Source organism: Hyla sarda, chromosome 4 (genome assembly GCF_029499605.1).
Source record: "Hyla sarda isolate aHylSar1 chromosome 4, aHylSar1.hap1, whole genome shotgun sequence".
Taxonomy (NCBI): Eukaryota; Metazoa; Chordata; class Amphibia; order Anura; family Hylidae; genus Hyla; species Hyla sarda.
Window position 1 is genome coordinate 372,957,495 of NC_079192.1, and position 16,226 is coordinate 372,973,720.

General features: G+C 45.1%; 1 protein-coding gene and 1 long non-coding RNA gene across 7 annotated transcripts in view; one reads left to right on the forward strand and one right to left on the reverse strand.

Annotated features, from left to right (window-relative positions):
• Positions 1-16,226, forward strand: part of LOC130267294 (uncharacterized) — a 127,080-nt gene that overhangs the window by 43,680 nt on the left and 67,174 nt on the right. The window lies entirely within an intron of this gene.
• Positions 1-16,226, reverse strand: part of LARP1 (La ribonucleoprotein 1, translational regulator) — a 79,127-nt gene that overhangs the window by 30,902 nt on the left and 31,999 nt on the right. For all 6 annotated transcript variants that reach the window (XM_056516818.1, XM_056516820.1, XM_056516821.1 and 3 more), the window contains exon 2: positions 5,122-5,183. In XM_056516818.1, the coding sequence (XP_056372793.1) occupies positions 5,122-5,183 (62 nt within the window). The remainder of the gene's footprint in view (positions 1-5,121; positions 5,184-16,226) is intronic.

Below are 16,226 nucleotides of genomic sequence, written 5' to 3' on the forward strand. Positions count from 1 at the left end.
CAGCCATTTGAGACCACGTTTTTTTGTTGTTGTTTAGACATTGTAGTAGTCAGACTAATTCCTCCCTATAATCACTTACGTGCAGAGTCCAAGGTGGCAAACTGCAGAAGTGTCCTATGGTAAACTTAGATTGTATCCTGTACAACCAGAACTCTAGCTTGCAACAATCCATGCTTGATCAGGGTCTGCAGAGAGTTCTACGAAATTTTTATTTTTCAAAGTTATTTGTATACAAAGAAATTTACAGCATCCTTCACTTATCAGATACTAGCACCCGGCGTTGCCCGTTTTATCCTTGGTGGAGGAAAAGCAACATAGGAGAAAGTACTTGTCCTCACATTACGTCCTCAGGTGGGGCTGAGTTGTGATTAAGAGATTGTAGAGTGAAAATAAAAGAGGTGTGGCTTAAATGGTGGGCGTCGCTTTGTGAGATGGGGTGTGGCATGCGGGAGGGGTGTGGCCACATTGACCAGGAGATGCAGAGCAGAGCTTGGAGTAAGGTACTGCAAGTCCTATATACTTCCATGGGACTTAAGACAAAAACCCCACCCTTCACATAAGAGGGTAGGTTAGGGTTAATTTAACTATCATTTTTATTTGACATAAAAGTAACGTGTATTAAGCTTCATCAAAATATCTCCAGCCATTTGAAAGTCATGCTGGAACATACATTTCCCATAGATTTGCATGGGACTTTAAACAAAAACCCAGACCGTCGCAAATGGGGGTAGGTTAGGGTTAAATTATCTAGCCTATGTTTGTAGTTTACATAAGTAACATGTGTGCCAAGTTTCATGAAAATATCTTTAGCTGTTTGGAAGTGATGCTGAACATTAGAGATGAGCAAACTTACAGTAAATTCGATTCGTCACGAACTTCTCGGCTCGGCAGTTGATGACTTATCCTGCATAAATTAGTTCAGCTTTCAGGTGCTCCGGTGGTCTGGAAAAGGTGGATACAGTCCTAGGAGACTCTTTCCTAGGAATGTATCCACCTTTTCCAGCCCACCGGAGCACCGGAAAGCTGAACTAATTTATGCAGGAAAAGTCATCAACTGCCGAGCCGAGAAGTTCGTGACGAATCGAATTTACTGTAAGTTCGCTCATCTCTACTGAACATACACACAGATATATATATCACAGATTTATAGTATTTAAGTGAATTTTGTTGTAACATCCCTATAACTTTATATACTTCAGATTTAAGCTTTGTGACTATAGTTAGGGCTATGTTCACACCACGTACGGCATAAGGACATACATACTGAATGCACACTAGCCTATCAGAGGCCATAAGATTATTTGCCTTAGTCTGCCCGACATACATAAATATACTGCAAAAAATAAAAAGGTGTGGAATAGCCAACCCCTCTATTACATACAGTGTCATCCAGTAGAAATAATAATAATAAATGTAGCCAGAGGATAACAGATGCTATGTCCTGGTATGGGTGTTAAACTAAGCCTAGCATTGCTCCATTTTTTACCAAATTATGTCACCCACTAGAAAAACAAGAAATGGGCAGCACTGACATGTAAATCCAAGGAGGTCGGAGAGCACAAGTTACATGGTAGCAGGTGGGAAAACCAGGGCTGGGGTAGCAGGGTTTCACCATTTTTAGATTTTTGTGCACCAAGCTGTCTGCATTCCCTTAAAGGGGTACTCTGGTGCTTAGACATCTAATCCCCTATCCAAAGGATACCGGGGATAAGATGCCTGATCGCGGGAGTCCCACCGCTGGGGACCCAATTTATTTATACAAGAATATCCACAAACAATAGAAAATAAAATGGAGATTTGTGATCCAACTGCAGTTTGTTTCTGGTGCGTTGGCTCCCGGGATAAGTCAGCCCTCTAATGCTTTTTGGTGTGTGGCTCTTTTTTTTTTTTTTTATGTATTTATTTTTTAAGGGGCTGCACTTACATAAATCTGCTGTTACCGTATTTTTCGCTGTATAAGACGGACCTGCGGCTAATACAGGACATCAACAATCGCGGTGATGCCCTGAATTAACCCTTCAGACGCGGCGTTCAAAGCTGACCGCCGCGTCTGAAGCGAAAGTGACACTAACCCGACTGCTCAGTCGGGCTGTTCGGGACCACTGCGGTGAAATCGCGGCGTCCCGAACAGCTTACAGGACACCGGGAGGGACCTTACCTGCCTCCTCGGTGTCTGCTCTGTGCCGGGATCCCCTGCATGGCCGGCGCTCTCCTTCGACGTCATCACGCACGCCGTCCCGTCATCCAATAGGAGCGACGTGATGACGGCGACGGAGAGCATGGATCCCGGGGAAAAAGACGACGTCATCGTCCGGAGCATCGGGGACGCGGCAACAGCGATGGAGGGACATCCAGGGCAGCGGTGACGGGTCCGGAGCGGCGGGGACACGAGTGTATTACCTCCTATACCAGTGGTCTTCAACCTGCGGACCTCCAGATGTTTCAAAACTACAACTCCCAGTATGCCCGGACAGTATGTCCGGGCATGCTGGGAGTTGTAGTTTTGCAACATCTGGAAGTCCGCAGGTTGAAGACCACTGTTGAGTTCAGAATCTTTTTTTTCTAGATTTTGCACCTTTAAAATTGGGTGCGTCTTATATGCCGGTGCGTCCTATAGGGCGAAAAATACGGTATGTTGTACTGGGTGCCTTGATACATAATAAAAATATACCATTTATGCGGCAACTTGCAGAAAGTCTGAGCTTTACCCGCTCCAAAGATCAACATGCAGGAAGCAAAGACAGGAAAATTGGCCTCGTTTTCCACAGCAACCTGACCACAATTTTGCCAGAAAAAAAAAAAAAAAGCTAACTCACTTAAAAAAAAACACAAAACCCAAAAAAACTTTTGAGATTTCAATAGGGGGACCAATCCCTTAGAGGTTTTGCAACAGCTGAAGGTCCACGTTTTGAGACCACTGGTAAAGGTAATCGGATGAAAGTCAGCAAGCCAATGTATTTGAGACTTAATTGCCAATGCTGCTGTAAGTTCAGGAGTGAGTATAGCCGAGCACTTCTCTCCCAACTCTGTGCTGAGGACGATCCCAATCCTTAAATCTGTCTTGGTCACGTGGCACAGAGCTGGTAGAGAACACACTTTGCTGCCCTTCTCTCAGATCATCCTATAGTATTCACATCACAACCGATCAGATTTGGTAACATCTCACTACAACTGGTCAAAAAGATTTTTAAAGTGACATTGCCTATTTAAAGGGGTACTCTGGATAGAGGGGATAAGATGTCTCAGGGCTAAAGGATAGGGGATAAGATGTCTCACCGTGGGGGTCCCGCCGCTGGGGACCCCCACAATCTTGTATTCGCCACCCATCTGTCTGAGCTGCACACCGCGGTGCCAGCTCACAAACAGCCGGGTGGCGACCACGGGGATGGAGTATAGTGATGTCACGACTCCGCCCCCGTGTGACGTCACACCCCGCCCCCGCTACACAAGTTATGGCCGTCACGCCCCCTCCCATAGACTTGCACAGCGAGGGGTGGCGTCAAACGGGGGTGGAGTCGTGACGTCACTATACTACGGCCCCCGTGGTCGCCACCCGGCTGTTTGTAAGCTGGCACCGCGGCGTGCAGTTAAAACAGATGGGTGAATACAAGATTGCGGGGGTCCCCAGCGACCGGACCCCCGTGGTGAGACATCTTATCCCCTATCCTTTGGATAGGGGATAAGATGTCTCAGGGCTGGAGTACCCCTTTAAAGCTTAGCCTTAAATTGGTCACTCTGGGCAACAAGGCCAGTTATATGAAAAAGTCACAGGGTGCATGTGAATCGATAGAGTTTCTATTCCACACACAACCCACGGAATGGAATTGTTTGAAGGAAAGCTGCCAAGTTTTTATCATATCCTTTTTAACTCCTTAAGGGCCAAGCCCATTTTGACCTTAAAGGGGTAGTCCAGTGCTGAAAAACGTATCCCCTATTTTAAGGATAAGGGATAAGTTTCAGACCACGGGGGGTCCGACCGCTGGGCCCCCCACGATCTCCTGTACGGGGCACCGGCTCGCTGGCCATATAGCGGGTGTCGACCACCGCATGAAGAGGCGGCTGACACACCCCTCAATAGAGAGCTATGGCAAAGCCGGAGATTGCCGAAGGCAGTGCTCTGGCTCTGCCATAGAGTTGTATTGAGGGGGCGTGTCAGCCGCCGCTTCGTGCGGTGGTAAACACGCCCCCTTCTCGCTGGCTGCTGGTGCCTCGTACCGCAGATCGCGGGCCCCAGCGGTCGGACCCCCGCGATCTGAAACTTATCCCCTAGCCTTAGGATAGGTGATAAGTACTTTTCAGCACTGGATATCTCCTTTAAAGGACCAGGCCAATTTTATTTTTGCGTTTTCATTTTTTCCTCCTCTCCTTCTGAAATCCTAACTCTTATATTTCCATCTACAGACCCATATAAGGGCTTGTTTTTTGTGAGAACATTTGTACTTTGTAATGAAACCTCTCATTTTACCATAAAATGCCCAGCGAACCCAAAAAAAATTCTTTTTAGGGAGGAAATTTTTAGGAAAAAAAATTACTATTTTGCACATTTTGGAGGGTTTTGTTTCCACACTGTACACTTTATGGTAAAAATTATGTGTTCTTTATTGTGTGGATCAGTACGATTAAAGTGATACCCATAGCTAGATACTTTTATATTTTTGTACCGCATTTTTGTAAATCTTTTTATTTTTTAACGTTTACGCTGTTCACCGTACGGGATCATTAACATTATATTTTGATTGTTTGGACATCTACGCACATGGAGATACTAAATATGTTTATTTAAAAAAATGTTTTACGCTTTTTGGGGGTAAAATGAAAAAAAAAAGGACAATTTTCAATTTTATTGGGGGGAGGGGATTTTCACTTTTTATTTTTACATTTTTCAACTTTTTTCCACTTTTTATGTCTCCATAGAACAGCGCTGGCAGGTCACATGATTTGGGGGGGGGGGGTGAAAATACTGTTATATACCGTGGAACCGCCGTAAGTTAAAAAAAAATAAATAAATACCGTGATACACATATTTGGTCATACCGCCCAGCCCTACATGCTAGTCTGTGAAAGTTGTCCCAATGAGTTCAGACCCACAATCATGCACAAGATTAGCAGAAAAACCGTTACCTTGCTGCCTCGTCTAGGCCGATTGGCACTGGCTTTCACCACCTTGGCAGGCGCTGGAGGATCTGAAAAAAAAACAACAATTTATTATGACACTACAGTCTAAAGACTCAAAACGATAACCATTAAGAAATGAACTGTAAAAGATAATGGTAACATCTGAATTAAAGCAGTTACATACTATTCAGTTTTAGTCCTATTAAAGCTTTGAGCCTGGAAGACTACACCCCATGTATGATACATATTAAAATGCAGGAATAGCATTGCCCGGAGCAGTGTTTCCCAACCAGTGTGCCACCAGCTGTTTCAAAACCACAACTCCCAGCATGCCGGGACAGCCAAAAGCAGTCCGGGCATGCTGGGAGTTTTAGTTTTGCAACAGCTGGAGGCACACTGGTTGGGAAACACTGGCCCAGAGGAACCAGCTAACTTTGAATCACACATCACAGCTTCTCTGTTCAGTGTATCACTGCCTGGTATAAAAGAGGTCACTGACGGTTTAAAAAAATAAAATAAAATAAAACAAAGAAAAAAAACCATAGGCTGGCCAATAGATCAGAAATCTGTACACAGCTCAAACATCCAGAAAGCGTGTCAGGAATTCAGGTTCACAACCCAGGGATGGGTCAGATGTGATCCAGAATTAGACAAAGCCAAGCCGCTCCAATCCAAACTCAGTAAAAGTAGGAACATGATTAAAACCTAAACATAAAGTAAAATATAGGTAAAAAATATCTATCAACACATGATTTTTAGGCTATGTATAAATCAGGTTTTCCCCATAAAAAATTTTTTAAGATTTGAAGTACACATTTGCAACCTGTCAAAAAAGGGTTGCCGACATATACCATGGTGTATTGACAGCAGGGCTAATAGAGTCTAAAAAACAAAGTAATCAACTATGGGAAAGAGACCGAATGTGGTCGCTAGCTGACTGGTATGCCTTGTCTGGTAATCTCAGTGGGCCTGTCACCAACCCTTGTAGACAAGGTGCCAGTATGTACCTGGACATGCAGGGAAAAAACGCAACATGCACATAGCTTTAGTAATTAGGTTTTCCGGGAAAGCTGGGTGACCATGCATAGAGCTGCCAATTCAGCAGCTGTGCCCAGCTTTTCTGGGAGAGGCCTGTCATTTTCATCATAGGTATACCTCAACTATGAGAGACCTAATGAGAAAAAAAATCCATAAAAATCACATTGTCTGATTTTTTAAAGAATTTATTTGCAAATTATGGTGTAAAATAAGTATTTGATCAATAAAAGTTAATCTCAATACTTTTTATGGCAATGACAGAGGTCAAACGTTTTCTGTAAGTCTTCCCGAGGTTTTCACACACTGTTGCTGGTATTTTGGCCCATTCCTCCATGCAGATCTCCTCTAGAGCAGTGATGTTTTAGAGCTGTCGATGGGCAACACGGACTTTCAACTCCCTCCAAAGGTTTTCTATGGTGTTGAGATCTGGGGACTGGCTAGGACACTCCAGGACCTTGAAATGCTTCTTACGGAGCCACCCCATTGCCCGGGTGGTGTGTTTTGGAACATTGTCATGCTGAAATACCCAGCCATGTTTCATCTTCAATGTCCTTGCTGATGGAAGGAGGTTTTAACTCAAAATCTCACGATACATTGCCCCATTCATTCTTTCCTTTACACAGATCAGTCGTCCTGGTCCCTTAGAAGAAAAACAGCCCCAAAGCATGCTGTTTCCACCCCCCCCCCCCCCCTTGCTTCACAGTAGGTATGGTGTTCTTTGGATGAAACTCAGCATTCTTTCTCCTCCAAACACGACGAGTTGAGTTTTTACCAACAAGTTCTACTTTGGTTTCATCTGACCATATGACATTTTTCCAGTCCTCATCTGGATCATCCAAATGCTCTCTAGCAAACTTCATCAGGCCCAGACATGTACTGGCTAAGGCCCCGTTCACACTACGGAATTGCTGCAGAATTTCCGGGCGCAATTCCGCGGTGTGAACTTTAACATTAGTGTGAACGGGTCTCTGCGAGACCCGTTCACACTGCGGAATTTCAGCGGCGGATATTTCCGCCGCTGAAAGTGTTCCGCGCAAAGAAAGAACATGTTCATTCTTTGCGTGGATTCCGCGAGCTGACCATAGCCGTCAATGGTGATGGCTCAGCGCCCTGCGGCCCTAGCGCCGAAGTATCTTTGGCGGCGGACGCCAGGCGGAATCTCCTCTTGCGGAATTCAGCCGCGAGAATTCCGTAGTGTGAACGGGGCCTTAAGCAGGGGGAAACTTATAGCACTGCATGATTTGAGTCCCTGGCGGCGTAGTGTGTTACTGATGGTAGCCTTTGTTACTTTGGTCTCAGCTCTCTGCAGGTCATTCATTAGGTCCCCCTGTGTGGTTCTGGGATTTTTGCTCACTGTTCTTGTGATCATTTTGACACCATGGGGTGAGATATTGCGTGGAGCCCCAGATCGAGGGAGATTATCAGTGGTCTTGTAGGTCTTCCATTTTCTAATAATTGCTCCCACAGTTTATTTATTTACACCAAGCTGCTTGCCCATTGCAGATTCAGTCTTCCCAGCCTGGTGCAGGTCTACAATTTTGTTTCTGGTGTCCTTCGACAGCTCTTTGGTCTTGGCCATAGTAAAAGTTTGGAGTGTGACTGTTTGAGGTTGTGGACAGGTGTCTTTTATACTGATAATTTCAAACAGGTGCCATTAATATAGGTAACGAGTGGAGGACAGAGGAGACTCTTAAAGTAGTTACAGGTCTGTGAGAGCCAGAAATCCTGCTTGTTTGTAGGTGACCAAATACTTATTTTCCACCATACTATAATTTGCAAAACAATTCTTTAAAAAAAAAAAAATAAAATTCAACTGTGATTTTATGTTTTTTTTCTCATTAAGTCTCATAGTTGAGGTATACCTATGATGAAAATTACAATTGGTGACTAAATACTTCACCCCACTGTAACATCTATAAAAATTGCAGTTATTCTTCCTACGCTGTCCCTGGGTTCCTAGCCATACATTTATCTAGCCTTTACTTGAGATTATAACATAACTGGTGTATCAGGGGCTTGCAGCATGAGGGCAGGCATTGCATGAGTGATAAGACGTCCTTCAGAAAACATATGGAAGTAGCTGGTGTGACGTGGCCCAGAGACGCAGTGACAGTGCCCGGGGCGTGTCTGGAGCACACATGGCTGCAGCGCCACTGTATTCCTGTCAAGCAGCAACACTGCGGGATTAACCTGAATACAAACAGGCTGCACAGAAGACAGAACACAAGGGGTTAAGGATCAAGTGTTCCCTTTCCTAAGACTGAGGAGGAGGAGGAAAGGCTCCAGCAAAGATTGGCCATTTATATAAGGAAGAAATCCAGCTGGGGAGGGGGCCGAGCAAAGCAGGATCAGGGCCCATGTGATCTCACACACGCTCACTTGTGACAGCTCTGCTATTCCATGCCCAGCAGCTAAACATGGAGAGATCCTTCATAGAGACACTTTCTTATTAAGAAATCAATGAAAATTATTCTACGACTATCAGGGTACTCTCAGGGTATGCCCAGTCAGTATAACCTCACATATTACCTAAGGCTAGGTTGACACTGCGTTAAGGGCTTCTGTAACCGGTATCCGTCTCTGTATTCTGCTGAGAACGGGATGCCAACCTATACTGTAGCGGAGTGAGGCAGATGCGACTGATTTCAAAGGCACAAACAGAATCACCTAGGGGGGAGATTTATCAAAACTTGTGCAGAGGCAAAGTTGCCCAGTTGCCCATAGCAACCTATCAGCTTACTTCTTACATTCTTAACAAGGCTTGTGAAAAATGAAAGCAGCAATCTGATTGGTTGCGATGGGCAACTGGACAACTTTTCCTCTGCACACATTTTGATAAATCTCCCCCCCTAGTGACTATGTTCTGGCAGCATACACCAAGTGTGGCCTGGTACATTGTACAGTGTGTTTAAAATAAAAACACGAAGAATTTCACCCCCAAAACTCAGGAAAATTTATTGACTCGACTATAAGCCTAGGGTGGGAAATACATCATCCTCCCATGTCATCATCCAGACCCCCCCATCATCATCACCGCCTGTCAATCCCTTCATCAGTGGTCTTTAACCTGCGGACCTCCAGATGTTGCAAAACTACAACTCCCAGCATGCCCAGACAGCCATTGTCTGCAGGTTGAAGACCACTGGGGAGGGTTCATGCGCAACGTCCCTGTGCGTCGTAGTCAAGGCAACGTCACTACTCCGGGCCCGAAGCGCGTAGAAGAGGCCCCCCTGGTGAAAATGGACAGCCATCCCCCCGGACGGTCCCTGCAGCATAGATGGCCCGGACCAGCTCACCCTAACTTCTCGCTGAGGGGAGGAGAGTACAAAACAGGGGGGGGGGGGGGGGGGGCTGGATGAGGACGGAGGCCGCAGTGGTCTTCAACCTGCGGACCTCCAGAGGTTTCAAAACTACAACACCCAGCATGCCCTGACAGCTGATGGCTGTCCGGGCATGCTGGGAGTTGTAGTTTTGCAACATCTGGAGGTCCGCAGGTTGAAGACCACTGATCAAGGGATTGACAGGTGGAGCTTTCACTCGAGTATAAGCTGAGGGGGGCGTTTTCAGCAAGATAAATCGTGCTCAAAAACTCGGCTTATATATACGGTATATATGGATATATACGGCTTATATATACGGTATATAACTGGAAAAGCTGAGTGACAACCATAATGACAACTAGAGATGAGCGAACTTACAGTAAATTCGTTTCGTCACAAACTTCTCGGCTCGGCAGTTGATGACTTTTCCTTCATAAATGAGTTCAGCTTTCAGGTGCTCCGGTGGGCTGGAAAAGGTGGATACAGTCCTAGGAGTCCTCTTTCCTAGGAATGTATCCACCTTTTCCAGCCCACCGGAGCACCTGAAAGCTGAACTCATTTATGCAGGATAAGTCATCAACTGCCGAGCTGAGAAGTTCGTGATTAATCGAATTTGCTGTAAGTTCGCTCATCTCTAATGACTACCATAATAAGTGTATGGATCGTTCAGAAGAACTCCTTTCAAACAGCTGTGCCCAGCCCAATAAATGTTACCTCAGCAGCGACTCATACTGAGCCACTGGAAAGAAAAAAAACATCAGAATTCTAAGTTTGAGAAATTCGGAGAATTAGATTCCACTCTTATCTATGAGGAAAAGGGATCCTCACTGGATTTTCAATATGGCCACCATCATGACTCAATTTTTAGATCACATTTTGGCAGCCAAATTGTACTTTTTTTTTGCCTCAGGAGACCTCAAAACCCCTTTTACACTAGAAGGAAATGGTGAAGAGTAGTTCTAATGGCTCCATTTAATCCTGCCAGGTTTATCATGTATCAATAAATAATGAGATAACATTAGCAAGTACAGCGTCCTTTTATTCCTGTTCACACCTGACCGGCCAGGACCAGCTGTGAGTCACAGATATGGAGGGAGACGTGTCTCTCACACATTGGGTGCTGCACCGACCATAACATGTTTCAAGGGGAAGCTATTTTAGGATGGAAAAGTGACAGCTTGACATGCAAGCTGAGCGGCCATGAGAAGCAGCACCTGAGTCAATAGGAGGTTCCTCCCAGCATTTAAGGGAAAAAAAAAAAGTGGATAAGGCCGGGTGTACGTTTTTCAATAAGGAGGACGCTTTCCCCAGTGTGACTTTGGTCAAGGTCTAAGCTATATATAAGAAGAGATTAATGGAATTTCACGGTACAGATACTGCCCTGCCCCCAACAATTCTTCTGAGAAAGCAGGTTACACATAAACAGCAACTGAAACCTTGGAGAAATGAGATCCAGGGCTACGGGCGACATCCCTGTGCTACACCGCAGTGGGCTCTCCGAGGACAGATTCTAGCACTGGCACGTGCTCCATGCATGAGATGAATACTAACGGTGCATTCACACTACGGCATCTCCACTCTCAGAATTCCGCAAGCAGAGATTCCATCTGGCGGCCGCTGCCAAAAACACTTCGGCGGTAGGACCACGCAGCACTAAGCCGTCACCATTGACTGCTATGCAGTGCTCGCGGACTCCCGCACAAAGGATGAACATGTTCGTTCTTTGCTCAGAACAATTTCAGCGGCAGAATTGGCCTCCGCTGAAATTCCTCAGTGTGAATGGGTCTAGCAGAAGACCTATTTACACTGATGGTAATGTTTACAGCGCGGAATTCCGCGGGAATTGTGCAGTGTGAACGTACCCTTAAGCCCCTGTGGTTGTGGCTGACATAACATGGTTAATGGAGTCAAGGCGATGCATGTTGGGGCATATTTCCAACATAACACATGACTTGGCAAAGGGGGCATACAATTTTTAAAATATAGATAAGTGATACAAGACTATATGAAAGCCAATTTCCCCCTTAGGCCACTTTATTTTCGGACAAAGTTTTTGATACCAGTTCCGTCAGGCACGCGTTTTTTGACTTTGATAGGCACCTTCATGCAACTGCACCGTGATTTCCATTACAGAGGCCACAACAGATTGTTATGAAGCCTAAAATCCAATAAAAAGAAAAAAGGGATAGCTAACTGATCGATAGGGGTCCACTGTTAAAGGGGTACTCCTGTGAAAACCTTTTTTCTTTTAAATCAACTGGTGCCAGAAAGTTAAACAGATTTGTAAATTACTTCTATTAAAAAATCTTAATCCTTCCAGTACTTATTAGCTGCTGAATGCTACAGAGGAAATTCCTTTCTTTTTGGAACACTGCTGACATCACGAGCACAGTGCTCTCTGCTGACATCTGTCCATTTTAGCAACCGTGCATAGCAGATGTATGCTAAGCGCAGCATGGTGGCTTAGTGGTTAGCATGCTGCCTTGCAGTGCTGGGGCCTTGGGTTCAAATCCCACTAAGGACAACAATAAATAAAGATTTATAATAATAATAATAACGTCAGCAGAGAGCACTGTGCTCGTGATGTCATCAGAGAGCATTCCAAAAAGAAAAGAATTTCCTCTGTAGTATTCAGCAGCTAATAAGTATAGGAAGGATTAAGATTTTTTAATAGAAGTAATTTACAAATATGTTTAACTTTCTGGCACCAGTTGATTTAAAAGAAAAAAAAATTTCAGCGGAGTACCCCATTAAGACCCTCACCGAACACGGGGATTGAAGTCAAATGTACCCCTAAGTGAATGGATTACAGCGCAACTGCTCGGCCACTCCTACATTTACTTGAGGACTTCCAAACATTGTCAAGTGCTGAACTTGAAAAAAGTTAAGTCCCGTGAATGGAGCTGAGGTGAAGTATGCAGGACACGATCTCAGTTCTGATGGTCTGTGGGGGTCCCAGTGGTTGGACCCCCATCGCTTGTGTGGTTAGTGGACAACTTCTAATTTTGGGCAGTCCATCACAAACTGTTGGGTGAATCATTTATAAATTGGTAGGAACAGACAACTGCATAAGTTTAGGGCATTTTAACACGTTCAGGTTTTAATTGCAATTATTTAATACAAAGCCAATAAAAAGATCATAACGGGAGGACAGGTATAAAGGAAAGACTTCTCTCAAATACATTCCGGCTCTCCCATAGTGCATGGAGGGGACGTGTCCCCCACAGTCAATCTATGCGCAAGGAAAGACTGTGTTCTGAACACAAATCTTCAGAACACAAGGGGTGCTAGGCAGGAGAATTCGGGGGGGGGGGGGGGGGGGGATGGGTCCCAGAGCTTGGACCCCTGCGATCAGACATCCCCTATCCTGTGGAAAGGTGATAAGAACAAAAATACAGGATTTCGCCTTTAGGGTATGTTCACACTGCGGACTTCCGTGTGCGGAATTCTGCGAGTGAAATTCCGCACAGTGAACGTTAGCATCTGTGTGAATGAGTCTTCCGCGAGACCCGTTCACACTGCGGAATTTCAGCGGCGGACAATTTTGCCGCTGAAATTGTTCCGCGCAAAGAACGAACATGTTCATTCTTTGTGCGGAAGTGCGCAAGCACTGCATAGCAGCCAATGGTGACGGAACAGTGCCGCGCGGTCCTACCGCTGCCGCTGGCTGCCAGACTGAATCTCCGCTCGCTGAATTCCACGAGCGGATATTCAGCTACAAATCCGTAGTCTGAACATACACAAAATGTTTAACTTTTTAGGCTTTGGTAAGCTTGGCGGAACAATGCTGCATTAAAGGGGTTGCATTTAGGGGCAGAGCGTGACGTCACACGGTGCGGAGTCGTGACGTCACATGCCGCCAGCCATGTAGTCGCTGGTAATCAGACCCGGAGCGAACACGCTCCGGGGACTGATTACAAACGGGGTGCCGCGTGCAAGATCACGGGGGTCCCCCGCGATCAGGCATCTTATCCCCTATCCTTTGGATAGGGGATAAGATGTGTAAGCACCGGAGAACCCCTTTTAACTGTGACAAGGCGACCCTTTCTGACTAACAAAGCTGAGCAAAAACTATCTGAAAGCCTATGTGACTATAAAAAGGTATGTTACACGTGCCATTACATGACAGTACTGTACATATAACCTCCTCTCACCCTCCAATAGTTATGTCCAGCAGCCAGTCACATGACCAATGGATCCCATAGACCAGCCCCCGAGCAGCCAAAGTGCCAGACTAAAATTCCTGGTGATCGGACCAATTTTAGTTGGATGATTAATCAGGATATCTAGACCAATGGATTGCGGGTATAAAAAAATATATATATTTCATTCTACCAAAATCTGTGAAATAGGGGTTAAAAAAAAACTGTTCTGGTACTTTAGCTTTGTTTATGTTGAGCTGCAAAACGGAATATTTGCATAACCTAAATGTAAAAGACAATATACAAAAGAATAATCCAGGCATAAGATGGAAAAAAAAAAAAAAAACTAACTATTGACTTATGCCGGAGGCTGCACATGATGACCTCTAGTTGGGAGCTGGGAGGAACAGCAAATCCCTGTAGGATGGGAGGCACAGCATGCTCGAAACGTGCCAAGCCAATCGCTGGGCGACAGCTCATACCCTGCACTCAGATCTGATAAGTTCGGTCTTTGGTTAATGGAAACCCAAGTAACGTTGATTCAGGTGCAGTAACAGAGTGAAGATCGCATTACACCCGGATCAACACCAGCGAACAAGATAGATATCAACAGTACGGACACTATTCACACATCTCAATGTCTCTATTAGAGATGAGCGAATTTACAGTAAATTCGACTCGTCACAAACTTCTCGGCTCGGCAGTTGATGACTTTTCCTGCATAAATTAGTTCAGCTTTCAGGTGCTCCGGTGGGCTGGAAAAGGTGGATACAGTCCTAGGAGACTCTTAGGAATGTATCCACCTTTTCCAGCCCACGGGAGCACCTGAAGGCTGAACTAATTTACGCAGGATAAGTCATCAACTGCCGAGCAGAGAAGTTCGTGACGAATCGAATTTACTGCAAGTTCGCTCATCTCTAGTCTCTATAGCAGTGTTTCTCAACCAGGGTGCCTCCAGCTGTTGCAAAACTACATCTCCCAGCATGCCCAGACAGCCTTCGGCTGTCTGGGCATGCTGGGAGTTGTAGTTTTGCAACAGCTGGAGGCACCCTGGTTGAGAAACACTGCTCTATAGCATGGTCTGACTACTTGTAACCCTTACAAAGAGCCCTAGTTTTGCACTGTTCCAAAACAATGCATTATGTTTAGTTCAATACCCCTAAAAATGTGATATTGGCAGACGTTTTCATTGTGCATTAAAGGGGTACTCCTCTGAAAAACATTTTTTAAATCAACTGGTGTCAGAAAGGTAAACAGATTTGTAAATTACTTCTATTAAAAAAATCTTAATCCTTCCAGTACTTATCAGTAGAGATGAGCGAACTTACAGTAAATTCGATTCGTCACGAACTTCTCGGCTCGGCAGTTGATGACTTTTCCTGCATAAATTCGTTCAGCTTTCAGGTGCTCCGGTGGGCTGGAAAAGGTGGATACGGTCCTAGGAGACTCTTTCCTAGGAATGTATCCACCTTTTCCAGCCCACCGGAGCACCTGAAGGCTGAACTAATTTATGCAGGAAAAATCATCAACTGCCGAGCCGAGAAGTTCGTGACGAATCGAATTTACTGTAAGTTCGCTCATCTCTACTTATCAGCTGCTATATGTTGCACAGGAAGTTCTTTCCTTTTTGAATTTCCTTTCTGTCTGACCACAGTGCTCTCTGCTGACACCTCCTCAGAGCAGGAGAGGTTTGCTATGGGGATTTGCTTCTACTCTGGACAGTTCCTAAAATGGACAGAGGTGTCAGCAGAGAGCACTGTGGTCAGACAGAAAGGAAATTTAAAAAAGAAAAGAACTTCCTGTGCAACATACAGCAGCTGATAAGTACTGGAGATTTTTAAATAGAAGTCATTTACAAATCTGTTTAACTTTCTGGCACCAGTTCATTTAAAAAAAATAATCTTTTCCAGAGGAGTACCCCCTTTAAAGTCCACGAAAGCCCCTATGCCCTGGCCACTGGAAAAGGTAAGATGGTCCAAATGTCTCCAGTATGCTGCCTACCCATGGGCAACAAAACCAGTGATTAAAAATAAAATAAACCTACTGCATTATAATGCTGGCTCCCCATTGTATCTCCCCTATCATCCCTCCCCCACCAGTGATAGTGCATGTGAAACAAAAGTTTGCAGAAAGGAAACAATTAGCTTGCAGCTTCAGCAAACTTTTTCCCAGCTGGACACGGAGGTGAAGGGTGGTCACACAACTTCAACAGTTTCTGGATCAACACTCAAGCTAAAGCTATTCTTCTTGACTCTCCATGTGTGTATGGATGCTCAGTTTGGCTGAGTGTGCATGTGTTAATCGGTTCTGAGGAGAATTATCTGCTGCCAGACACCCCTGGTGGCAGCTCATATACTGTAATAACCAAGGATTTTTTATGTTGAAATGCAACATGCTTAATCCTTCTGTTCTCGCCAAGTAACCCCCTCCCCCATACACGTAAGGCACAGAAATCAGTGGGTCTGGCTGACTATTTGCATGATCCTAAGGTTGCCTTCCTGTATTCTCCCCCATTCAATTCCCTTTAACACAGGGAAGGTTGACATATGTCATTCCACGAGGGCACATTGCATACCGATGAGAAAATCGTTCTATTTGTAAAGCATCCACT